The sequence below is a fragment of the Lycium barbarum genome, chromosome 5, assembly GCF_019175385.1.
Source record: "Lycium barbarum isolate Lr01 chromosome 5, ASM1917538v2, whole genome shotgun sequence".
NCBI classification, from domain to species: domain Eukaryota; kingdom Viridiplantae; phylum Streptophyta; class Magnoliopsida; order Solanales; family Solanaceae; genus Lycium; species Lycium barbarum.
The window spans coordinates 124,886,466-124,913,454 of NC_083341.1; the positions used below are offsets into that span (position 1 = coordinate 124,886,466).

At 37.9% G+C, this 26,989-nt stretch overlaps 2 protein-coding genes across 2 annotated transcripts; one reads left to right on the forward strand and one right to left on the reverse strand.

Moving 5' to 3' along the window:
• Window positions 1-20,937: 20,937 nt before the first annotated feature.
• On the reverse strand, window positions 20,938-24,405 carry LOC132641398 (protein NRT1/ PTR FAMILY 1.2-like). The gene is made up of 4 exons (XM_060358378.1): window positions 24,076-24,405; window positions 23,764-23,981; window positions 22,145-22,695; window positions 20,938-21,955 (listed from the first exon to the last, which is right to left on the reverse strand). The coding sequence occupies exons 1-4, from the start codon at window positions 24,143-24,145 to the stop codon at window positions 21,058-21,060; spliced, it is 1,737 nt and encodes a 578-aa protein (XP_060214361.1). The 5' UTR covers window positions 24,146-24,405; the 3' UTR covers window positions 20,938-21,057.
• Window positions 24,406-24,889: 484 nt separating this feature from the next.
• LOC132639739 (uncharacterized) lies at window positions 24,890-25,657 on the forward strand. Its single transcript, XM_060356164.1, has one exon. It carries the CDS (start codon window positions 24,890-24,892, stop codon window positions 25,655-25,657), a length of 768 nt encoding a protein of 255 aa, XP_060212147.1.
• The last annotated feature ends 1,332 nt before the right edge of the window (window positions 25,658-26,989 follow it).

Genomic DNA, 26,989 nt, shown 5'->3' on the forward strand with positions numbered 1-26,989 from the left:
AGATTAGTTTTCTTGTACTAGAAAGTTGTAATTCTTTTATAGTTATTTAATTTAAAGTGATTAAACATTCATGATATAAACTAAAAACAGAAGTATAAAATTCATTTTTTGAAGACAAAAATATCGTTATCAATAATTTTTATTAAAAATTACCTTTTTAATTTCAAAAGAAGAGTCAACAATTAGATCCTTATCCCTTTTTCTTCTTTATAAGGCCTTTTTCTCCGTTATCTCCGAACTCTTTCTTTTCATATATGTCGCCAAATGCAAAAGATGAAATTTTTTAATTAAATAAAATTTAAAAATTTAATTAAAGTTTTAATGATATTTTCTAAAAATAATATTACTTGTATAGTGTATAACAAAAATTTGTACATATTCTTTTCTTAAAGGACCAATTAAAGAGAAGAAAATAAAAATGTTATATCCCATGTTACACACTTAAGAAGATCGAATCGAAAGGACCTCATACGTCTTAAATTAAGGATATGACTAATTTTTTTCCTTTTTCTTTTCTCGTAAGTTTGAAGTTAAGAAAATGACCTCCATCGACCAAGGAGATTAAAGTGACCATGGTTTGATAACGATCAAGAAGAAGATGGATTATAGTCAATAACGTGTTACTCGACCAAAAAGTAATTGATAATAGACCGAGAAGGAAGTTCAAGAAGGAGGTTGAAAATGACCTCCATTGACCAAAAAGGAGATTGATTAGTGACCATGGATTAATAAACCACCAAGAGAAAAGGTTGATTAGCTAAAGGAGGAAAGTATTAGACCTATCCTATAGCAAAAAGGATTGTCAGTGACCGGATGTAGTTAGGACTCCTCTATAGATTTCTCCTAGTAGTTGGTTTCCTCTGGAACACCTCCAATTCCTTGTATTATATATAGCTGTATCATTATATTTGTATGGATGAAGAGTTTCACTTATAATCTCCTCTAAAGTCTATTCTAATATGGTATCAGAAGCCCGTTACTCTTCTTCGTCCTCCACTCTTCCAACCAACGTTGTTCCCTCTTCAACAGTTCCAGTCATGTCTTCTCCCTCTTCCAACCCTCTTGCCCATGCTCATCACTTTATTTCCATCAAACTTACTTCCCACAATTACTTATTTTGGAAAACACAATTGTTGTCGTTCCTGCGAGGTCAAAATCTTCATGGCTTCGTTGATGGATCAAAGCCATGCCCACCTTCTTTTCTTCCTGTTGAAGGTTCGGATACTGTTAAACCTAACCCTGAATATACGACTTGGATCCAACAAGATCAAATCATCATGAGTCTTTTCATATCTTCTCTTTCGGAAGAAACGATACCTATTATGATTGGATTGAACATTTCCAAAGATATTTGGGATGCTTTGAAAGCAGCCTTGTCTTCTCCTTCCAATACTCGAGTCCTTAACCTTCATATGCAGTTGCAAAACCTCCAATAAGATGACCTTACTGTCACACAATTCCTCCAAAAGGCGAAACTTTTGTCTGATGAGTTAGCAGCCGCAGGGCGAACATTGACGGCTTCATATTTCAATATTTATCTGTTTAAAGGGTTGCGATCTGATTTAAAGGATATTGTTACTACGTTATTTGCGCGATCTGAACCAGTTTCATACTCTGAGCTTCATAGTCTACTGTTGAACCATGAGTTTATTCATGGCTCATCCGTGTCCTCCCTATCCCTTGCTTCAGGCGATATACCTCATCCACCGACGGCTAATATTGCTCACCGTTCGTCTCATGGTGATAAAAAAAACCCTGGTCAGATGAATAATAACTCTCAAAGAAGCCTTGGTAGATCATACAGGGGTCGAGGAGGTCGTGGTGGCCGCAACCAGCATCACCGTAACAACTATGGTAATAACTACTCTCCCATGGGTCAACCTTGGAATGCAAATAATGATGGAAAAGTAAGTTGTCAAATTTGTAATGGTACTAATCATCAAGCCGCAACCTGCTTTCAACGCTACAATCACACTATAAATCCTTCGGCTTATCTCACTCATCAGGCACCGATTCCGTTGACTCAAAACTGGTTCCCCGACACCGGCGCAACTCATCATATTGCACCTAACTTATCAAGCTTTGCGCATGTTGAGGAATACAAAGGCTCGGATCAACTACATGTTGGTAATGGACAAGGTTTGCCAATTCAAAACACTGGTAGTGCCTCTTTCTCAAATCTCTCTAATCGTATATTTTCCTTAAATAATATTATTCATGTTCCCTCTATAACTGAGTCCCTTCTCTCTGTTCAAAAGTTTGCTCGTGATAATAGCGCTTTCTTTGAATTCCATCCTGATTATTTTCTTATCAAGGATCGGGTCTCCAGGAATCTGCTTCTTTCCGGTCAGAGTGCTAATGGTCTTTACACTATGTCCATCAAGCCACAATCCTCCGGTCATCCTTCAGCTTTCACTGCCACAAAAGCATCATCCTCCTGTTGGCATCATCGGTTGGGTCATCCGCATCAAAAAGTTCCCAGCCAAGTATTATCTGTTGACACCCAATTTTGTCCCGCCTCTCCTCCAAAATACCTATTTACGCTTCTAATATTTTTGGGCAAATTAAAAAATATATTTATATTTTTACTATAATTATTAGTCTCTTATCAATATCGGCGTTTCATTATTCTATTATAGTTACTAGCTATTATTATTATTATTAGTTCAAATACGAGCCCAATTTACCCCAATATTTTCGGATTAACCCAAAATAATTTTCATAAGCCACTACCCATTTTAATTCACCCCAACTCAATTTTCAGACCAGTCTACATTTAATTCCCAGCCCACATTTTAATTCACCCCAGCCCACATTTTCAACCAATTCAGCCCAAATAATTACCCAAATGGACCAGCCCATACCCATTTAATTTCGACCCGATCGGCCCATTGCCTTTTAACAAAAGATGAAACCCCTAGGTTTCATCTCTTCATCATCAGCCGCCTCCCCTATCGCCTTCTCTCCCTTCTCTCTCATCTCCCTCTCTCATACGCTCTCTCTCTCTTCCACGCCACTGCCACTTCCACCTTCCCCTGTTCCCCACGCTCACTGCCACCCCCATTCCCGCTTGTCCCCCCGCTCCTCTCTCTCTTCATCACAAACGAAACCCTAGCTGTTTCTACCCCCTATAAATATTTGCTTCAAATCCATTTTAGGGGGGGGGGGGGATTTTTGATTGGTGAAACCCCCCAAGAACCTGAAGGGTTTTCGATTCAGTCGCTAAAATCCCGAAAAGAAGCACAAGTTCTGGTCAAGCCGCCTAAAATTTCCTAGAAATTGAGTCTTCAGCAGTTTTAAATATTTCCTGGAGATTTGTTCGAAATAGAAAATCCCCTTTGTTTTATTTTTATACTTCGCTACTGTTTTGGGTCCGAGAGGATTCAAGCTCGGATTTTTCAAAGTGTTGCGAGTGTAGATCGAAGATTCGTACCCACTTCGCTGCACCCGAAGAAGGTAATTTCTCCTCCTTTAAGCCATTTTGCTTACAGTCGGGTCTATACGTATGTCTATTCTGTTTGGTGTTTAGACGAGCTCGTTTTAGTTTGTTTGTGTGCGGATGTTATTTCCTGTTTATTATGTGTTGGTTAACATTTGTGATTGATTGTTAAAATTAATGGTTAGTTTAGCATTGTTAGCAGCTTTAACATTATAAGTCTGTTCTGTTTTAGTTTAATATAGTGTTGTTTGCTTATATGTTAGTTTAGCTGCTATTGAATTATTACCTTAATGTAGTCCAGTTTTCAGTTTGGTGTTAGTTTTTTGTTGTTATGATTAGTCTTTAAGTATGTTGTTAGTTCTTATGTGAGTTTGGATATCACTAAACCATGTGTTTATGGATGCTGTCTAGTACCTTATTTGAATGATGCTCATGTTTAATCCGTCTTAGTCATGTATTCTCATGCGATCAGGTCATGCTTAAATGATAATTTCCTCACATGCCTACTAGTTTTGAGCCTAAGTTTGCCTGTACATTTAATTGTTGTCACTTGTCATACTACATGTTTGTTAGTATGTTCATTAGCTGATAGTTTTGTATACCCTGTTTGGTGCAGTAGCATGCTTAAAGATCAATTCGCTATGTGGTTCTCTTTTGCTTGACCCTTGTTTGAGCTTAAACCATTACAAAGAGTAACTCATTAATCCATGCACCTTGTATGTGATTAAGAGTTTTTTGTCTTATCGAGCATGATACATGTCTACTGCTTTACATAACTTAAAACTGCTTGTATATCACCACTAGCAGACTTTAAAGGAAAATGCATATAAGTTTGTTTGGGGTTTAATACTAAGTATGCACATGATTGATAACTCCCATAGGTTGGATTTTATGTAGCTAAAAGAAATGGAGACAACTTCATGATAGTTTAAGTAAAAAGGTAATAGACTATTATTGGTGTAGCCTTGTGTTTGTATACAACTGTATGTTTCCAAGATCACTTTGTTAGCCTGGACTAGAATCTGACTAAGTTGTGTCAAGACGATTATGTGTTGTCTTAGGCTTCAATAATTCTTAAACATCTTGGAAGATGGATAATCTGCAGCTATAACTATATATATGTGTGATCTACATTGATGAAACAAAACTCTTTTGTTTAAATTTGGTGTGCCGCTTAAGGAAGATAATTGTCCAAGTTAGTTCCTTTATTGTTTTCTTTCCCAAATAATGAGTCTTTTCTCAAACATGAACCTAGTTCAGTAGGTGTCTCTATTAAAAGGGCTATGTTTAAGTTAAAAAATCCTCTTTGCTTCATTAGCTATGCAAACAGCTGAATATTAGTTTGATAACCGTGTCTGAATTCAAAATGATTCTCTCTCCAATTGACTTGCTTGAATGTTTAAATTGTCAAAGGATAAGAATAGGCTGTGCTAGAATTTATTATGCCACTGGAGTATTAATATCTGTTTTCTTACAGTACTGGTTCGGATTTTCAGTTTCCATTGGTTAAATGCCCCAGATTATGTTTTTTTTTTCCTCTTATCTAGTAGCCACGAGATTCCTGGAGGAATCCTTATATTATGTGTGTACGTGTTAAAATATTCCTAAGCACTGTTTTCAGTTAAATGTTAGGAGATGGACATCATTTAAATTTGGCTCAGAATATGAGTTTCTATGTTTAGTTTAGAGGAACGGTTAATTCCAAGACTTGTTTGAGCTTTTGTTTGTTTCCTTTTGTTTATTATCTCAAGCTCCAAAATTGCTTTTGTTTAAAAAAAAAAATGATTCTGGTGGGAGAATTTTATTGCTTGGGCAAGTGTGCATTTCCCCTGGTGATCAGTGAACCATTTAGCTTAGCAGAAAACACATTTGTACCAAAGATGTAATTGATTCTGAACAGCCAAGTACTTTAGCCGAGTTTGCTGCACACTTATTCTCTTTCCAGTGCAGTGTATTAGAACACTTAATTTGATTAATATGTCTTGATAAATACTCTACTCGCATAATTAAAATAATGAGTAAGTTTGCTAGATGGACATTTGTTCCCTTTTTACCCAGGTCATACCATATTGTGTGATGCACATTCAGTACTTCCTCATTGCTAAACTTGAATATTGGATTTGATAATTCACAGCTAAGGTTCTAGGATATTAGTTAAAATTGGTGTGTTTAGTGTTATTCTAGATATTTGTTTATTCCGGTGCACTAACTGATAATATGTTACTTATTTGAGAGATACTGGTTGATAGTTCTTTCTGTTTCTTGCTTATACATAGTACGAGATTTCTATCTGAAATTAATTTATATGTATTTCTTATATAATAAACAAAAAAAAAAAAGAGTTCTGTCTGGAAACTCCTTCCACATGTCTGGAAACTCCTTCCACATGTCAAATTATGTACATGGCTATGCATCCTTCTGAGGGTGTATATATGAGATATATTTAAATATACATAGTATATACATAATCTATTGATTTGTTTTGAGTTATATTTTACATGTTTTAACCTCATCAGTTGATTATATACTAATCGTTCTCTTTTGTTTTTATGCATGACCATCATATACGAGTCCGAGGGGCTCTTTCTTCCTCCACATCCGGTGTTGGGCTAAAAGTCCAACGAAATCTTTTCCGCGTCCAGCCAGTCCGCAGCAAAACAAAAGAAACGGAAATTCTGGGCTAAGGCTCAATAGCGTGAACAGTTTCTCAGCAGTCCTAAAGTGGGCTGAGCCAATTTTAATATCATTTGCCCCTTTATTTCATTTCATGTATTTGATTTGTATTTGTGCAACTAACACTTTACTTGTTTGTTTCCTTAGCCAAATGAACCTTACTAGATTAATATGAGACTTAGTTTTTAGTGAAAGGGTAGTTAACTTAAGAAAGACCAGTTAATTCCATAAGCTTCATTTTTCTTTTATGTCAAAACTATTTATAGCATATAATATTTACTTTATTTATTAATTTGCAAATAGCATGACGATGTATTTTGAGTTAATGGAATCATATTTTATTCTTACTATCATATACATTTTCTAAAGCATCACTAATACGCAAATATAAATTCAAGTATATTTTATAAATATTATTTTCAAGATTAATTCAATTATACATATTCCTAGCCGAATATAGGTAAATAGGTTAATAAAAAGAGAAAGAAAAATTCACCTCCTCTTGCATTCTATTCATAACAAGTCTAGATTTCCTATACCACTATATTCATATAATGTCATTTTATTCCAAGTTGAATTGGCTAGGTTTTCTCTTAAAAAGCTTCTATTCATATACAAATCATTATATTTTGCAAGTCTCATTTTCAAAATAAAATTATTATTTAAAGCTTAATCACATTTATAAGTTTTATTTTTGAGTGGACTACTATGTATTTCTTTAAGTTAGTTTAAATAACATCACTATGTTTTCCTTTCAAACCTTAATAACATTTACAACCTATTTTCTGAAGATTTAAGCATTATATTTAATCTAAATTAATTAACCTAAGTTTGGCCGGATAACCGTAGTTAACGGATTCTAAAGGATGCCTAACCCCTTACCTAGAATTACATTGGTTAAACAGACTATTAACGGAGGTTTAGTTTTAACTTTACCTTAGTTAGCATTTAGGTGTCCTAATTCACCGTTAATTAATTAGGTGGCGACTCCTTAAAATAAAACAAATAGGAATCACCAAAATGTTGTACTCTTAATTTAACCCGGTTAAAATGGGGTATAACATTATCTAGACATCAACTTTCTAGTTCTAGTTTTAGATTACACAATTTATGTACAGCTTGCCAACTTGGCAAGTCCCATAAACTGTCTCTTCTCCTTCGCATTAATAAAAGTACCTCACATTTGCAGCTTATTTTTGCGGATGTTTGGGGACCTTCCCCTTTTATGTCATCTCAAGGTTATCATTTTCTTCTTGTGTTTGTTGATGATTTCTCTGGTTATACACGGTGCTTTCCTATTTCCAGAAAGTCTAATGTGATATCTATCTTTACTCAATTTTAAGTTCTCGTTGAAAGGCAATTTAATACCAAAAGTTAAGTCGATCCAAACCGATTGGGGCGATGAATTTCACCCTTTATCGACTCTTTGTGCAAAGTTAGGCATACTTCATCGGCTTTCATGCCCTCACACTCATGAACAACAAGGAAAGGTTGAGCGTAAACATAGACACATTGTTGAAACTGGATTAAGTCTCATGGCACACGGTTCCACTCCTTCAAAGTATTGGCACTTTGCCTTTGATACTGCTGTTTATTTAATTAATCGACTTTACTCCTACTAATAATAGGAAATCACCCTTTGAAGTTGTGTTTCACGCTCCACCAGATTATCATTTTCTTAAGGTGTTTGGGTGTCTTTGTTTTCCTTACCTATAACCTTACAATCGCCACAAAATGAATTTTAGGTGCCAACCTTGTGTGTTTTTAGGGTACAATCCTTCGCACCATGGTTATCGATGTTTTGCTACAAGCACTGGTAGATTATACATTGTGCCATGTTCATTTCGATAAAACTCAGTTTCCTTTCGCCACCAAGTCTATTCTTGGTCCACCTCCTCCTACCGATGTTCATCCTTGGGCTTCAGTTCTTATAACTTTACTGTAACACCTCGTACCTTTAACGTAAGCTTTGACTATGATCCTAGACTTAGAAAATTAGATAAAGAATGTGGGGATTGAAATTTCCCTGTTCCGTTGTAGGATAGGAGTTTAAGCCCATGAACAGTGACCGTATTTCAGTATACGGGCCGTAATTCAAGTCGTAAACTGGTACCAAGGATTTCTGAGCATTCTGGAATTTGGCATTTGGATGTCAAATGGTTAAATACGGACCGTATTTCAAAATACGGCCCGTATTTCAAAACGTATTTGGAATTTGGGAAAACTTCCTTCATGAAAGTTGTAGAGCTTTGAAATACCTTTCCAACGGTATATTATGGAGGGGTCAAACGGACATCTATGCAAAGAGTTATGACCATTTTACTGAAGATACGCAGTGCAGTCCGTATTTCAAAATACGGCCAGTATTTAACTGGGCGGAAATTTATTTTTCCAGAACAGTATATATTCGTCCGTATCAGTTCACATCATTATTTTTCATTCCTTCAAGCCCTAGAACAACCTCCTACTCTCCTCCATCATCAAGAACACCAAGGTAAGCCTACTCTAATTATTGCAAATCAATTCTAATACATATCCTTGTAATCTAAACAAGAAATTATCATTCCAAAACTAGGGTTTTCAAGAAAACCCATCTCAAGGTTCAAGAATTCAAGATTTTGGAAATCTTCTTCAAAACTCAAGTCTTTAATTCAAGTTTTGGAGCGACTAAGGTATGTAGAGTTACTATCTACGTGTAGGAACATCATTGTTCTTCCCCACGCCTCATATCCATAAATTATGATTCTTTACGAAAACTAGGGTTTCTATACCATGCTCATGATAACCTTAGGTCCATGTCCATGATTATATTATCTATGAATTGTTATAATTCCATCGTTGAGTTCTTAATATTTCTTTATGATTATTAAGAATCTATCCGTAATTTATGAAAAACCCATATATCTCATTCCATGGGTTCATGCATGCTAGTTTATGATATATTATGCTATTTCAAGAAAATACTATACATGTTTTACAAGTTCATGCAAGCAAGCTATAATTCATGATATTCATGTACAAGCAAGTTATATTCATGAAAACCATGGGCAGCAAGTGCCACTTATTTTACATGTTTATGTTTTTGGGAGTTGCTTTAATTACCGAGGAGGGCTTCAGATAGCCTGAAACTACGTAGCCACCGTAGGATGAGGATCGCTCCACCCATGTCCCGGACGATCTCTCATAATGACTGGATCCTTTCATATTTTATTAAATCTCATGTTCCCTGGCAAGGACTGAGTGTTCTGTTGGCGGGACGCAAGCACCAGACCATGGATCGGTCATAAGTTATTGCTCTCCCTACCGATAATATTTTTACCATTTTATATATAAATATATGTATTCATGTTCATGACCATGTTTCAGTTCTTATCATTATTATTTCATGTCCCATGTTATTTCTTTCAGTTGCTTTACATACCAGTACATTCAATGTGCTGACGTCCCCTTTTATTGCCCGGGGGCCTGCATTTCATGATGCAGGTACGGATTTATAGGACGATGCCTGTGCTCATTAGGATCTGCACGTACCAGCTTATTGGTGAGCCCTATCTCATTCGGGGTTTAGACATTGTCTTTCTTTATTTAGTTTTGCATCTAAAGGTATGCTGGGGGCCTTGTCCCAGCAAGTATGTTACGTGATTTTCAGACTCATGTTAGAGGTTTCATAGACAAGACAAGTGTCATGTTAGACTTCCATAGTTGGTTAGCCGGTTTGGCTCATTTATGATATTGTCCGCATTCATGACTTAACCAAGTACTTATGTTTAATATTATGACTTAGTATGTTTTATAAAAGCTCATCATGCACTTCATGTTATATTTGCGCTCATGTATGCCCCATGATGATTTAGCAAGCCATGTGGTTCGCTCGGTCACATGCAGTCAGGCACCGAGTGTCGTGTTTCGCCCAGGCCATGGTTCGGGGCGTGACAAAACTTGGTATCAGAGCCTAGGTTCAAGTGTCTTAGGGAGTCTATGAAACCGTGTCTAGTGGGGTCACTTTTATATGTGTGAGGGCCCCATACATATAAATAGTTGACCACTAAGACATTCAAGATTGTCTCACTTCTTTCATACTCTAGATCGTGCAGTTAGAGCAGTACTTCAGGAATCCTTCTAACTCGTGCGAATTTCGTATTTCAGAAAATGCCTGCAAAAAGGAAGTACACCAGAAAAGCCACAGCCACCAGCCAGGGGGCTACTGCAGTGGCAACTCGCGAAGAGGCGGTTCCAACTCAGACAACAGCCCCCACTGCTCCTACAGCTACGCCTCCTAACACTTCGGATATGGATGTTAGAGGAGCCATCCAGCTGCTTACTCAGATCGTTGCCAACCAGGCGCAGCGACAAGAATCAGCCCCTAGCTTAGGTGCTAGTGGTGGGTCAAACAGTTCAAGAACTCAGGAATTCTTACGGATGAAACCTCCCACTTTCACAGGGACTAAGGCTGAGGAGGATCCGCAGAACTATATTGATGGCCTACAGAAAGTGTTTCGTATTATGCATGTCACTGAGACTGAGGCAGCAGAGTTTGGTGCTTTTCAGCTGCAGGATGTTACTCATATTTAGTATGAGACACGGGAACAATCTCGAGGGAAGGATGCATCTTCTGCTAGTTGGGACGAGTTCGTTGACGCTTTCCTTGGCCACTTCATGCCTATCGAGGTCCGAGAAGCAAAGGATATGGAATTTGAGAGGTTGAGGCAGGGTAGCTTGACCGTTCAAGAGTACTATCTCAAATTTATTTCGTTGTCCAGCTATGCTCCTCACATGGTTCCCAACATGAGGGCAACAGTTAGAAGATTTGTACTGGGGTTGAAACCCGAATTGTATAGAGATGCCAAGACTGCTGCTCAGAATGATAAGATGACTATCTCTAAGATCTTGGCATTTGTGCAAGGTAATGAAGCTGAACTGAAGGAAGAGGAAGCTCTACAGAAACAAAAGGATAAAGAATTCAACAAGATTGCTAAATCTTCAGGTAACTTTGGTTAGGGAGGAGATAGGCAGTTCTTTCAGAACAAGTCAGCAGGACCCGCTCTATCTACAGCTAGTGCCCCAGTCCCTAATTTCATAAATGACAAGAAGTAGAACTTTAGACCATCAAGTTCTTATTCTCAGGCTAGTGTGGGTCAGTCAGCCTATACTATTCCAGCTTGTAGCAAGTGTAGCAAGAGACACTTAGGTGAGTGTCGTATGGGTACAAATGCGTGCTATGGTTGCGGCCAGAAGGGCCATATTCAGAAGGACTGTCCATCAGCCAGACAGGGTACCGGAGGTAATGTAACGCAGTCTATAAATTCAGCAGCTCCTCGTTACAATCAGGCCCAGCAGGGGCGTGGCACGACAAGGTCCGACAATACAAGCGGTGGTTAAAACAGTTTGTATGCATTGACAGGTCATCAGGATACAGAGGCTAGAGCAGATATTGTCACAGGTACACTCACAGTTTTCACTTTTGAAGTATATGACCTTATTGACCCAGCATCCACTTTATCTTATGTAACCCATTTTGTTGCTAAAAGGTTTGGTATTGAACCTGAAAAATTGTATGAACCCTTTGAGGTATCCACCCCAGTTGGGGAGTCAGTCATAGCTAGGCGTATTTATAGGGGTTGCCCGGTTTTAGTCTATCACCACAGAACCATAGCTGATTTAGTGGAATTAGAAATGGTAGATTTCGATGTGATTATGGGTATGGACTGGTTAGCTTCATGTTATGCCACAGTATGTTGTAGAACTAAAGTGGTAAGATTCGAGTTTCCTAATGAGCCAATCATAGAATGGGAGGGTAATTCAGTAGTACCCAGGGGTAGATTTGTTTCTTATCTAAAAGCCAGAAAAATGATTTCCAAGGGTTATATCTATCACCTAGTTCGAGTCAAGGATTCAGATGCCCAGACTCCAACTCTCCAGTCCGTACCAGTTATAAATGAATTTCCAGAGGTCTTTCCCGAAGATCTTCCAAGAGTCCCTCCTGACAGGGAGGTTGAATTTAGAATTGATCTACTTCCCGATACTCAGCCGATATCTATTCCGCCATACAGAATGGCTCCAGCAGAGTTAAAAGAGTTAAAAGCCCAGTTGAAAGATCTTCTTGACAAAGGGTTTATTAGGCCCAGTGTTTCGCCTTGGGGTGCGCCAGTCTTATTTGTTCGAAAGAAGGATGGTTCCTTACGTATGTGTATAGACTACCGTCAGTTAAACAAAGTCACCATTAAGGTACCCTCTTCCTAGAATAGATGACTTATTCGACCAACTTCAGGGCGCCTAATGTTATTCCAAGATTGATCTCAGATCAGGCTATCATCAGTTAAGGGTTAAGGAAGTTGATATTCCGAAGACCGCTTTCCGAACCCGTTATGGCCATTTTGAATTTCTTGTTATGTCATTTGGGTTGACAAATGCGCCAGCTGATTTCATGGATCTTATGAATAGGTTCTTCAAACCTTATCTCGATTTATTCGTCATTGTCTTCATTGATGATATTTTGGTGTATTCCCGTAATGAGGCTGATCATGCAGAACATCTCAGAATAGTGTTGCAGACCCTTAAAGATCGCAAACTTTTTGCAAAATTCTCAAAGTGTGAGTTTTGGCTTAAGTCAGTGGCGTTCTTAGGCCATGTGATCTCAGGTGAAGGTGTTAAAGTTGATTCTCAGAAGATTGATGCCGTAAGGAGTTGGCCCAGACCCACCTCAGTTTCTGATATAAGAAGTTTCTTGGGTATGGCAGGCTATTATCGACGCTTCGTAGAAGGATTTTCTTCTATCTCTGCTCCGTTGACTAAGTTGACTCAGAAGAAAGTTAAGTTCCAATGGTCAGATGCTTGTGAGCAAAGCTTCGGAGAGTTGAAGAAGAGATTGACTTCTGCTCCAGTTTTGACGCTACCAGAGGGAACCGAAGGGTTCATAGTTTATTGTGATGCTTCGGGAGTTGGTCTCGGATGTGTCTTAATGCAGCATGGCAAGGTTGTAGCTTATGCATCTCGTCAGCTCAAGGTTCACGAAAAGAATTATCCGACTCATGACCTAGAGTTGGCAGCTGTAGTTTTTGCACTTAAGATATGGCGTCATTATTTGTATGGAGTGCATGTCGATATTTTCACTGATCATAAATGCCTGCAGTATATCTTCAAGCAAAGGGAGCTAAATCTTAGGCAGAGGAGATGGCTCGAATTGCTAAAAGATTATGATGTAGATATCCTCTATCATCCGGGAAGAGCGATTGTTGTAGCTGATGCTCTTAGTAGGAATTCCATGGGAAGTTTAGCCTACGTGGATTCAGATAAAAGAGTGATGACCAGGGAAGTTCACCATTTGGCCAGTTTTGGAGTTCGACTTTTGAACTCCAAGGATGGTAGTGTGGTTGTTCAGAATAGAGCTCTTTCCTCTTTAGTCGTTCAAGTTAAAGAGAAACAATATACGGATCCCTACTTGTTGCAGCTGAAAGAGGGGATTCACAAACATAAAACAACAGCTTTTGAACAAAGGGGAGATGATGGTACCTTGAGGTATCGAGACACATTATGTGTTCCAGATGTAGATGGGCTCAGAGAGCGAATCATGTCAAAAGCTCACAACTCCAGGTATTCCATTTATCCAGGTTCCACTAAGATGTACCATGATCTTAAGGAGATTTATTGGTGGAATGATATGAAGAGGAATGTAGCAGATTTTGTAGCTAAGTGTTCGAATTGTCAGCAAGTGAAAGCCGAACACCAGAGGCCTGGTGGCTTAGATCAGAATATTGATATTCCTGTATGGAAATGGGAAATGATCAATATGGACTTTGTATCAGGTTTACCTCGTTCAGCTAGGAGGCATGACTCTATTTGGGTGATTTTTGACCGGCTCAATAAGTCGGCACACTTTTTGCCAGTCAAGACCACAATTCAGCAAAAGATTATGCCAAACTGTATGTTAATGAAATTGTCAGATTGCATGGGACACCAGTGTCCATTATTTCAGATCGTGGTTCTCAGTTTACAGCGAACTTCTGGAAATCCTTTCAGAAAGGATTGGGCACCAAGGTGAACCTCAGCACAGCTTTTCATCCATAGACAGATGGCCAGGCAGAGCGTACTATTCAGACTCTGGAAGACATGCTGAGAGCATGCGTCTTGGATTTCAAAGGTAATTGGGACGATCACTTACCTCTCATTGAGTTTTCTTATAATAACAGTTATCATGCTAGCATTGGGATGACACCGTTTGAAGCTCTGTATGAGCAAAGGTGTAGATCACCAATTGGTTGGTTCGAAGTTGGTGAAGCAGAGTTGTTAGGACCAGATTTGGTTTATCAGGCTATGGAGAAAGTCAAGTTAATACAGGAGCGTTTGAAAACGGCTCAGAGTCGCCAGAAGTCTTACACAGATGTGAGGCGAAGGGACTTAGAATTTTCAGTTGATGATTGGGTGTTCCTTAAAGTCTCACCCATGAAGGGTGTTATGAGATTTGGCAAGAAAGGAAAGCTCAGTCCCAGATATATTGGACCTTACAAAATCCTACGAAAGGTCGGTCTAGTAGCTTATGAACTTGAGTTGCCACAAGTGTGTAGGAGATCCGTCGTTGGTTGTTCCTGCTGATACTATAACAGTTAAGGATGGTTTGACTTATGAGGAGATCCCCGTAGCCATTCTTGACTTATGAGGTTCGCAAGTTGAGAACTAAGGAAGTAGCCTCAGTGAAAGTCCTGTGGAGGAGCCAGAAGGTTGAGGAAGCTACATGGGAAGCAGAGGAGGATATGAATTCCAAGTACCCATTTTTGTTTGAATAACAAGCAGAGAACTTCCAAGGTAACTTTCCAATGCCCATGTCATGTTATGTCTCATGTTTCACGCTCATGTCATGTATCCAACGCTCATGTTTCATGTCTCATGCCAGAAGTATCCATGTTTTTATGTAATCACATCATTTCATGTCTCATGTTTCATGTCATGTTTTCTTCACATTCATGTATTCAAGCCATGCTCAGCCATATTTTTAACCATGATCCTAGACTTAGAAAATCAGATAAAGAATGTGGGAATTGAAATTTCCCTGTTTCGTTGTAGGATGGGAGTTTACGCCCATGAACAGTGACCGTATTTAAGTATACGGGCCGTAATTCAAGTCGTAAACTGGTACCAAGGATTTCTGAGCATTCTGGAATTTGGCATTTGGATGTCAAATGGTTAAATACGGACCGTATTTCAAAACGTATTTGGAATTTGGGAAAACTTCCTTCATGAAAGTTGTAGAGCTTTGAAATACCTTTCCAACGGTATATTATGGGAGGTCAAACGAACATCTGTGCAAAGAGTTATGGCCATTTTACTGAAGAGACGCAGTGTAGTCCGTATTTCAAAATACGGACCGTATTTCAAAATACGGCCAGTATTTCAAAATACGGCCAATATTTAACTGGGCGGAAATTTTATTTTTCCAGAACAGTATATATTCGTCTGTATCAGTTCACATCATTATTTTTCATTCCTTCAAGCCCTAGAACGACCTCCTACTCACCTCCATCATCAAGAACACCAAGGTAAACCTACTCTAATTATTGCAAATCAATTCTAATACATATCCTTGTAATCTAAACAAGAAATTATCATTCCAAAACTAGGGTTTTCAAGAAAACTCATCTCAAGGTTCAAGAATTCAAGATTTTGGAAATCTTCTTCAAAACTCAAGTCTTTAATTCAAGTTTTGGAGCGACTAAAGTATGTAGAGTTACTATCTACGTGTAGGAACATCATTGTTCTTCCCCACGCCTCATAATCCATAAATTATGATTCTTTACGAAAACTAGGGTTTCTATACCATGCTCATGATAACCCTAGGTCCATGTCCATGATTATATTATCTATGAATTGTTATAATTCCATCGTTGAGTTCTTAATATTTCTTTATGATTATTAAGAATCTATCCGTAATTTATGAAAAACCCATATATCTCATTCCATGGGTTCATGCATGCTAGTTTATGATATATTATGCTATTTCAAGAAAATACTATTCATGTTTTACAAGTTCATGCAAGCAAGCTATAATTCATGATATCCATGTACAAGCAAGTTATATTCATGAAAACCATGGGCAGCAAGTGCCACTTATTTTACATGTTCATGTTTTTGGGAGTTGCTTTAATTACCGAGGAGGGCTTCAGATAGCCTGAAACTACGTAGCCACCATAGGATGAGGATCACTCCACCCATGTCCCGGACGATCTCTCATAATGACTGGATCCTTTCATATTTTATTAAATCTCATGTTCCCTGGCAAGGACTGAGTGTTCTGCTGGCGGGACGTAAGCACTAGACCATGGATCGGTCATAAGTTATTGCCTTCCCTACCGATAATATTTTTACCATGTTATATATAAATATATGTATTCATGTTCATGACCAGGTTTCAGTTCTTATCATTATTATTTCATGTCCCATGTTATTTCTTTCAGTTGCTTTACATACCAATACATTCAATGTGCTGACGTTCCCTTTTATTGCCCGGGGGCTTGCATTTCACGATGCAGGTACGGATTTACAGGACGACGCCTCTGCTCAATAGGATCTGCACGTACCAGCTTATTGGTGAGCCCCATCTCATTCGGGGTTTAGACATTGTCTTTCTTTATTTAGTTTTGCATCTAAAGGTATGCTGGGGGCCTTGTCCCAGCAAGTATGTTACCTGTTTTTCAGACTCATGTTAGAGGTTTCATAGACAGGACAAGTGTCATGTTAGACTTCCAGAGTTGGTTAGCCGGTTTGGCTCATTTATGATATTGTCCGCATTCATGACTTAACCAAGTACTTATGTTTAATATTATGACTTACTATGTTTTATAAAAGCTCATCATGCACTTCACGTTATATTTCCGCTCATGTATGCCCCATGATGATTTAGCAAACCATGTGGTTCGCTCGGTCACATGCAGTCAGGCACCGAGTGCCGTGTTTCGCCCAGGCTATGGTTCGGGGCGTGACCTTTACCACCTACTCCTCACATGTCTTCGGCTAACTCTCCAGCACCTATAAGATCCCCTTCTCCTCCTCGTACCTCTCCTGTATTGACCTCTTCTCGGTCAATTCCTACTTCACCTGAACCTCTTGTTGATGATCATCGCTCATGTGCTCCTATAAAATCTTCCTTCCCTACTGCTCCGCTAGTTTTTAATTCTTCTACAACTCCTTTAGATAACTAGCAACCTCCCACGCTACCTTCCACTATAATTCCTCGACCTTTGTCCAACCGTAACCCAAGAGTTTCGAAACCATCTAAAAAATTACACACTATGCAGCTCCGTCCAGTGTTCAAACGAAAGCTTCCCTCTCGTCTTGCTTGCACAGCCACCGCCACTACATCTTCTACTCCCTCCACTGAGCCAACTAGCTTCACAGAGGCACCTAAATTCAAAGAATGGCGTGACGCTATGTCATCTGAGATGAATGCCTTGTTCAAAAACCAAACATGGTCGTTGGTTCCCTTTAACTCCTCAATGAACATTTTAAGGTGCAAATGGGTTTTTTCGCATAAAGAGGAACTCCGTTAGGGCCATTGAGCGCTATAAAGCTCGCTTAGTTGCTAAAGGATTTCATCAGGTTGAGGGCCAACATTATCATGAAACATTCATTCTGGTTGTTAAACCCACCAACATCCGTATCATTCTATCTTTGGCAGTTACTTGTGGATGGCCATTGCGCCAATTGGATGCTCAAAATGCCTTCCTACATAGTGAGCTTCAAGAGGGTGTCTACATGGCTCAACCACCAGGTTTTGTTCATCTGAAATTCTCTACGCATATTTGCAAGCTTCACAAATCCCTTTATGGTCTTAAGCAAGCCCCAAGGGCGTGGTACAACAAGCTTCATTCGTTCCTCATGGCAATGTTGTTGCTTATATCTTGGTCTATGTAGATGACATTGTACTCACAAGGAATAGTGTCTCCTTTCTTGCCTCATTTACTCGAGCTCTAGGCAGTGCCTTCTCCATAAGAGACCTCGGTCCACTTCATTATTTTCTCGGTGTTCAGGTGCATCGCAACAACAATGGTTTTTGGCTCTCTCAATCATAATATATTCAAGGAATTCTCACCAAAGCTGGCATGCTGAACTGCAAACCGCTTAGCACCCCCATGGCAACCTCTTTGAAGCTTTACAAGGGTGACAGCTCTGTCTTTGATGATCCGAGTCTTTTCAGACAAATTGTTGGTGCTCTTCAATATCTTAGCCTTACAAGACCGGACATCTCCTTTGCGGTGAAAAAAGTTTGTTAGTTCATGCATCATCCAACGACAAATCAATGGGCTGCTGTGAAGCGCATACTTCGGTACCTTCAACACACTAAATCCATGTCCTTTTTCATTTCAAAAGCTTCAGCTCTTCAATTGCAGGCTTTTACGGACTCCGACTAGGCTGGTAGCATTGATGATCGCAAGTCTACAGGTGGCTATGCTATATACTTTGGTCCAAATTTAATCTCCTGGTCCTCGAAGAAACAAAGGACAGTGGCACGTTCCTCTACGGAGTCCGAGATTGGCAGATGCGGCTGCCGAATTGACATGGACTCAATCTCTGATGTTTGAGCTTGGTATTCAGTTGTCTCGTGCTCCTGTTCTCTAGTGTGATAGCATTGGCGCTGCATATCTATCTATTAATCCCATCTTTCACTCTCGCACCAAGCACGTCGAGATCGATTTTCATTTTGTCTGCGATAAAGTTGCCCAACGTGACCTGCTGATTCAGTTTCTCTCTACTAAAGATCAAATAGCTGATATACTCATGAAGCCACTGTCCACAGCCAGATTCCAATTCTTAAGGGACAAACTCAAGGTGAAACACCCACCTTTGATTTGCAAGGGGGGTATTAGACCTATCCTATAGCAAAAAAGATTGTCAGCAACCGGATGTAGTTAGGACTCCTCTACAGATTTCTCTTAGTTGTTGGTTTCCTCTGGAACACCTCCAATTCCTTGTATTATATATAGCTGTATCATTATATTTGTATGGATGAAGAGTTTCACTTATAATCTCCTCTAAAGTCTATTCTAATAGAAAGAAAAAGAACAAAATAAAAGATTATTTTTAAAAAATCTTTAATGTAATTAAAGGGTTCCATCCAATAAAAGATAATTTGAGATCATTTACCTAATTGAAAACATAATAGATCCATTAATTAAAGGACCCACGTTACCTCATATTCCCCCGCCTTAAATGCGGTACTTCCATAACAAGTAAATTAAATATACTAGTAGTTCATATACTTTCTATTGAGGAATCTTGTGACTCAAATTAAATTAAATGTATTTTCTATAGCTCTTACTGTACTAATATCCATAGTCAGAAGTGAAAATCTGTCAAACATATGTTGGTAAAAGTAACACCGCACTAGCAATATTTCTAACTCTAGATCTGATCCGAATATTATGGGAACTATAGGGTCTCAATTCAAATCATACCTATAAGTCATATATGACTATATCAACATATACATGTTCAAAACACAATTTAGATTGTAAATGTGCAAAGCAAGCATCGACTTATATACCATAAGACCAATTGAGTTATATAAGATTATAGTATTTTGAGCTAATTCCGGTGATATGTTCTCTCTAAAACGTGTCCTAAAGAAATAATAGAAGAAACAACACAGAGAACACGACGAATCAATATTAAATATTTGCTGGCCTTATTGTTAATAGAATTCAACTGAAAACAATAAAAATAAATTGGGTGGATAGTTTCTTTAGGGATAGTTGGAGGAGGTTGTTACTTAATCATTTTCACGTGCAGCCACTTAATTTTACTAACTCTAACCGTAAAGTCATAAATTATTTTTTGTTACTTAAAAGTAACACACCATTATAACATCAAAGTCACAAAATTACTTTTATCACATTAAAGTAACTGAACTTTACTCATTATAGAACAGTAAAGTCGCTAAACTTTACTCCTCATAACTTTAAAGTTATCTTGATGAATAGGTTTGCTGTTGTATTTGGTAAGAGTGACTTGCCGCTGTAGTGTAAACTTCAACTACTTTACTGTAAAAATAATAATTTTGTGACTTTATTCTTGTAGTAGGGTTAAAGTTAGCGACTACACTATTGTAGTGGATAAAGTCGAATTGTTTTAAAAAAATTGAATTTTATCTATGTAAAATTCACTCGGCTATTAGAAAAAATAAAGGCAAAGGTGCAAATATACCCCTCAATTTTGCGATTTAGAGCAGATATACCTCTCGTTACAAAAGTGGTGTATATATACCCCTGTCGTTACAAAATGGTGCAAATATACCCCTGCAGTTACAAAATGGTGCAAATATACCACTTTTGTAACGAGGGATATATCTGCTCTAAATCGCAAAGTCGAGGAATATATTTGCATCTTTTCCCAAAAATAAATGAATATAGAACAAGAATCCATCTACTTTCTATCAAAACAAATCACGTCAGAGGCACCATGCCAAAATAATTGATACATGTATTTTCTTATGTGGACTGTGGTTTTTACAGCATTAGGCATAAATTACTGCAAGAAGATGATTTTAACTTCCCATTCTTATGAAAAGTTCCTCTCTATACGAAAAGAAAAAAGAAAAAAAAAAGGATTCCTGAAATTAATACTTCAGAATTTGAAGAATACTATGAAAAGATCCAAAAGGTTCATTCCTGAAGGATATTTCTACAAACTGATACCAGGGTACCATTTCCTCAAGCCTCCATTTGCCAAAGACAGTGTGTTTGAACTAAGTAATCCAAAACCCATATTCACATTTTTGTGGAGAAAATTCATAAAATACATTAAGAAATGTAGAGGTATATAAATATTAATACACTTGATTGGCTAACTTAGTAGTGTATTATTCAACAATGGAGTACAACAAATCATCAAGATTCAGGTAAAAGCCTATAATCACATTCTTAGTGGTGCATTATTCAACAATGCATCACAATATATCATCAAGATTCAGGTAAAAGCCTATAATCACATTCTTTCCCTTCTACCTCGTGAGATAAGCTACTGATCCCATCATTGCCAGGTTCATAATACTGGCAGATGACTAGAAAATATAAGAAGTTGAGTGAACTCAAAAAAGTAAGTAGCCAGAAATAGTAATCCAGGTGACCTCTATTGATGTTGCTCGAAAGCCAGCTCGTTTTACCTCCGGTTGATGAAAGCCAATCTACCCCACTCACCAGAAGACTTGCAGCCAAACATGACACAGCAGTCCCGATTGTGGACATAGCTGATGCAATGCTGGACATGCTTTTTGGTAACAGAGAGTAGAAGAACTCGATATGTCCAACTGAATGCGCACCCTGAGCCACTCCAAGTACGACATACTGTGGCACGAGCCACATAGCGGACATGTTCACTAAAGCACTTGGGTCGTCCTTATGCCCTTCCTCTGTTACCCTTTGTCGTCTTATGCTTTCAGTTATTGCTGACAATGCCATAGACATACAGGAGACAATTAAGCCAAACCCCATTCGGATGACAGGGCTTAGCCCTCTTGGCCGTCCAGTATATTTTGATAGTAAAGGCATCAACACACGATCGTAGAAGATAATCCAGATTGTCATTGCAATGACCATGAACACACTAAATGATGCTGCTGGTACTTCGAACTGAGGGAAGATATGTCTATCCATGGTTTTTGCTTGCAGTACGGAAAATGAGAATTGACGCGTGGTCAGAAAGAGCATAATACCAGTCGACCACATTGGAAGTACTCGGAGAAGAGCCTTCAATGATTCTAACTGTTCCACACTGCAGAGACTCCACGGATTTGAAGCTGATCCGTCTGGATTCAGATCTCTTTGAGGATCTTGAATCATGCAAGATCTATTTAAACACCTATAACATACAATGAAATCTTACGCCAATGAATTGAAATATCATTTAGCACTAGAAAAGGTGAAAGAATTGTGACAAAAATTTATAGCTACAGTTTTGTGATTAAGATCATAAAGTCTTCAAATCATATTTGACTGTTTTGCACAATGTGCGTGTCAAATTGAGGAAATAATAGAGGCATGCACGGACCTGAAGTCATTTGACGGTGCCAAGATCTCTGATTCATGTGGCTGACGATAGCAGCCATCACAATTAGTTGATGGAAGACTGGTATTTCTTTTTCCAAAAGCTGCTACAACTGCTTGAAGCAATCCTATGAACAAGCTTTTTTTAGCTTTCACTTTGATATAAAAGGGAGACCCCATTAGGAACATCAAGACAGACAAAAACATGAGGATAACAGGGATGCCAAAGCCGACTTGCCAACCATAACAATCTTGGATATAAATGACAGCAGTAACTGCAAGAATACTTGAAATCCCTATACTAGCATAGTACCAGTTGAAATAGCTATCAATAAGCCTCTGGTTCTCAGGGTTCTCTTTTTTGTCCAATTGATCAGCACCAAATATTATAGAACAAGGTCTAATAAAACCAGCTCCAAGGGAGATACACCCAAAAGATGAAAATAGAACAGCAAGTTGAACAGATGTTGGTCCATTACAAACATGTTGGAACTGAGAGCAGGGTGAAGATTTGAGTTGTGGAATCATGGCAGTGAGCCAAAGAATAATCATTCCCTGTGGAAGAAGAATTTAAACTCTCTAACCATATAAGTCTAATAAGAGAAGGAAACTAACGAGGTGCTATTAGTGAAGCATCAACATTACTTGCTCGCAGCAGAAAGCCAAGGATAAAATGCACATGAAATGAACTTAGAGACAAATTACATAATCTTGAATGCGGACCGAATGATTACAGTCTTTGCACATTGAGGTTAACAAAGAGACATTAGGACTTAGAGATAGTCGTTTCTCCAACAAAGATAAAATTTGATCAAATTAGCAGGAAATGACAGAAATATTTAGAAGTGACAATTGAACTAGAGGTCAAGTCCTAAAATGAAAATAGCTGCTGGATTTTCGAGAACCAACACGGGCATCTAACAGTTAACCAAAGTGGCATACTTAAGAGGCAAACATCCTATCTGATATAGAACCAAAAATACAATAGTAAGCAGGGACCAGTTGATTGTAACTTGCAAACAACTCGTGATGGTTTGTACCTTTAGCAACTCCTAGACTGGCATCTAAGGGGAAACAAAAAGTATTTTCTAACTTTTTCACTTGCCCAAAATTTCATTTTGATTCTACTTATATTCAAAAGCCTATCTCTTATGACAATTTTTTTTTTGTAACATTTGCCATTGACAAAAGTTTGATTAGAGAAAGGACACACTCTAAATATCTCTAAGATATGAATCCATCTCTTTCACGTAAGAAGGTGCTATCAAGAATTTCAACAAATAGTTTAAATCTTGAACTTATAATTTCAAAAGTGCAATAGCTTCAATAGTTATAACTTAAAAGGTTGAATCTTTCAAAATGACATGATAATTAAAACGCAACGATGACAACAACATACCCAGTGTAATTTCACAAGTGGAGTCTCGGGAGGCTAGAGTCTATGCAGACCTTACCCCTATCTTTTTGCAGGTAGAGAGGTTGTTTCCGATGATAATTAAAACACCCAAAATATAAAAGATGGCCTTTCCCTTTTTGACAAACTCAAACCAACTGGTGGAACAATTACTATTATTTCAAACAGAAGCATTAATTTGTGTAGAAACTGTGAAGAAGCAAACTTACTGTAAGGCTGAAGAAGGATCCAATTGCAACAACCCTGAACCTACCCAAGTAAGAATCAGCAATAATGGCTCCTAAAATTGCCAAACCATTTGAAAGTGCAGTCCATATTCCAAGAATGCTACTTCCTGTGGCAGCACTCATATGATAAAATGTCATCAAGTAAATAATCATGTTTGGTTCTAAACCATAACTTGACAGCCTCTCAAATGATTCATTCACTGAAAAAAAAAAAAAAAAAAAAGAAACAAACCAATTGAGCATTATAAACAATTTAAAGAAAAGAAAAGAAAAAATATGAAAGATAAGTAGTACCAATAATGAAAGGCATGGTTCTAAGACCACCCTTTCTTAGGTTCTCTTCAACTTCTATTTCTGTGCCCATTTTTGCTATCTGTGTGTGTTTTTCCTCTTCAGTTCACTCTTTGGCTTAATATGACCAAAGAGGAGAAGAAAAGTGTATAAAGGAAATACTCCATCAAGCTACTACTAGCAACAAAATTGTGCTTGGACTTTAATGTTGTTTGTCCCATCTTTGATTTGATGAAATTAAATATTCATATTGAAAAAAAAAAGGTGGAGGAAGTTTGTGTTATTATATGTTGTCTCAAGTATGAAAAGCTTCAATCGATTCCTTTATTTTAAAACAATATTTCCAACTTGCAAGTTGTGTTCAAATGCCTACTAGATATATAAATAGCAGGCAGTCATGACTCATGTGCATGTAAATGTCAGTCAGTTTCCAAGTTGAAATGGTAAAGATTTCTCCATACTTTATTCTTGAGTTTATTTTTTTAAAATAAAATTCTTTTTAATGAGGAGTTGTTGAAAAAATAAACTTGTTCACATTATTTAATTTGTTCACATTATATTTACTTTAGTTCATGAACTAGTAGATTAATGTATTAGGAGATACATGTATGCTAGGCTAGATACATGGATGAATTCACCTATAAATAGTCATGTAATTTAGCCATTTGAATCAAACCATGTTGAATAGAAAATTATCTTTCCTCCATTTCTCTTCTAGTGAGTTTTGAGTATTATTTGTGTTGTCTTGCTCTCCCAAATTTCCAACATTTGGTATCAGAGCCGGTGTGTTTGAGAGACAACAAAATGTAGAGAGAAAATGACTAACACCAATGGAACTCCATTCCAAGTTCGGATGCTCACTAAAGAAAATTATGGAAGTTGGTGCATCCGAATGAAGGCTTTGCTTGGAGCCTATGATGTATGGGAAATTGTGGAGAGTGGTGTTGATGAAGAAGATGATGCCGCTGCAACAAAGAAGAAAGACCAAAAGGCACTCACACTCATCCATCAAAGTTTGGATGAAAAGATGTTCGAGAAGGTTGCAAATGCAACCAACTCCAAGCAAGCATGGAATATTCTTCAAACTTCCTTTAAAGGTATGGACAAGGTCAAAAAGGTTCGTCTCCAAACCTTAAGTGGAGAATTTGAATCGCTGCAAATGAAGGAATCCGGATCAGTTTCGGATTATATTTCAAGAGTCTTGGTGGTTGTCAATCAAATGAAGAGATATGGTGAAGAGTTGAATGATGATAGGGTCGTTGCAAAAATATTACGACCCCTAGATTCAAAATTTAATTATATTGTTGTTGCCATTGAAAAGTCCAAGGACTTGGACACCAGGACCATAGAAGAACTCACGGATTCTTTGCAAGCACATGAAGAAAAGTTGAAGAAACCGAAACAAGAGTCGGTTGAACGAGCTTTGCAAGCAAAACTTTCTTCGAAGGAGAAAGATGAAAGGCGTGGCTCACAACAAAGAGGTCGTGGGCATGGAAGAGGTCGTGGTAGAGAAGGAAGAGGTGGTAGTCAACCTCCGACCAAAGAAAATAGAAGTCAAGACTCCAACCAAGAAAGAGGTAGATGATGGAGGTAGAGGCCGCCGAAGAGGTAGAGGATGGAGGTCAAATCAAGGAAGGTATGATAAATCAAATATTGAATGTTATACTTGTTATAAATATGGTCATTTTTCCTGGGAATGTAAAAATAATTTGGAGGAGATAAATAATTTTGTGGAGAGCAAAAATGAAGATGAAGATGACACTTTACTCATGGCATGTAAAGAAGAAGAAAGTGTAGAAAGAAATAAATGGTACCTTGATTCCGGTGCAAGCAGCCATATTTGCGGGAAGAAGCATTTATTTGCTGAGTTTGAGGAATTTAATGGTGGCAATATCACTCTTGGAGACTCTTCAAAAGTTCAAATCAAAGGAAAAGGTACGATTTTAATTCGTTTGAAAGATGGAAGTCATCAATTTATCTCCAATGTCATGTATATACCGGAAATGAAAAGTAATATTCTGAGTTTGGGATAGCTTTTGGAGAAAAATTATGACATTCATTTGAAATATAAAAAGTTGACTATGAAAGATGAAAATGGGAGATTGTTAGCCAAAGTTCCTATGGCTAAAAATAAAATGTTTGTTTTGAATCTTCAAAGTGATGTACCAAGGTGCTTATTTTCATGTGTCAAAGATTCATCTTGGCTTTGGCATATGAGATTTGGCCATTTGAATTTTGATAGTCTAAGGTTGATGAAAAAGGAAAATATGGTGAAAGGGTTGCCACTTGCCAATCATTAACCATCCTAATCAGCTTTGTGAAGGATGTCTTTTGGGAAGCAGTCAAGAAAAAGCTTTCCCAAAGAATCATTGACAAGTGCACGGTGTCCTTTAGAGTTGATTCATATGGATGTGTGCGGACCTATCAAGTCAGCCTCACTTGGTAAAAGTAATTATTTCCTTCTCTTTATTGGTGATTATTCTCGAAAAACTTGGGTATATTTTTTGAAGGAAAAATCTGAGGTGTTTGAAAACTTCAAGAATTTTAAGAGCATGGTGGAGAAACAAAGTGGCTATCAAATAAAGTCACTTCGGTCCGATAATGGTGGAGAATTCACTTCAAATGAATTCAAGGCTTTTTGTGGAAAAAATGGAATACGTCATTTTTTGACCATTCCAAGATCGCCTCAACAAAATGGCGTGGTGGAGAGGAAGAATCAAACTATTCTCAACATGGCAAGAAGTATGTTGAAGAGCAAAAATATGCCAAAGGAGTTTTGGGCTGAAACAGTTGCTTGTGCGGTGCGGTGTATTTATCAAATCGGCGTCACACCAAAAGTGTTCGTGGCAAAACACCGCAAGAGGCTTGGAGTGGTTTCAAAAGTTGCTCACCTGCGAGTGTTTGGAAGCATTGCTTA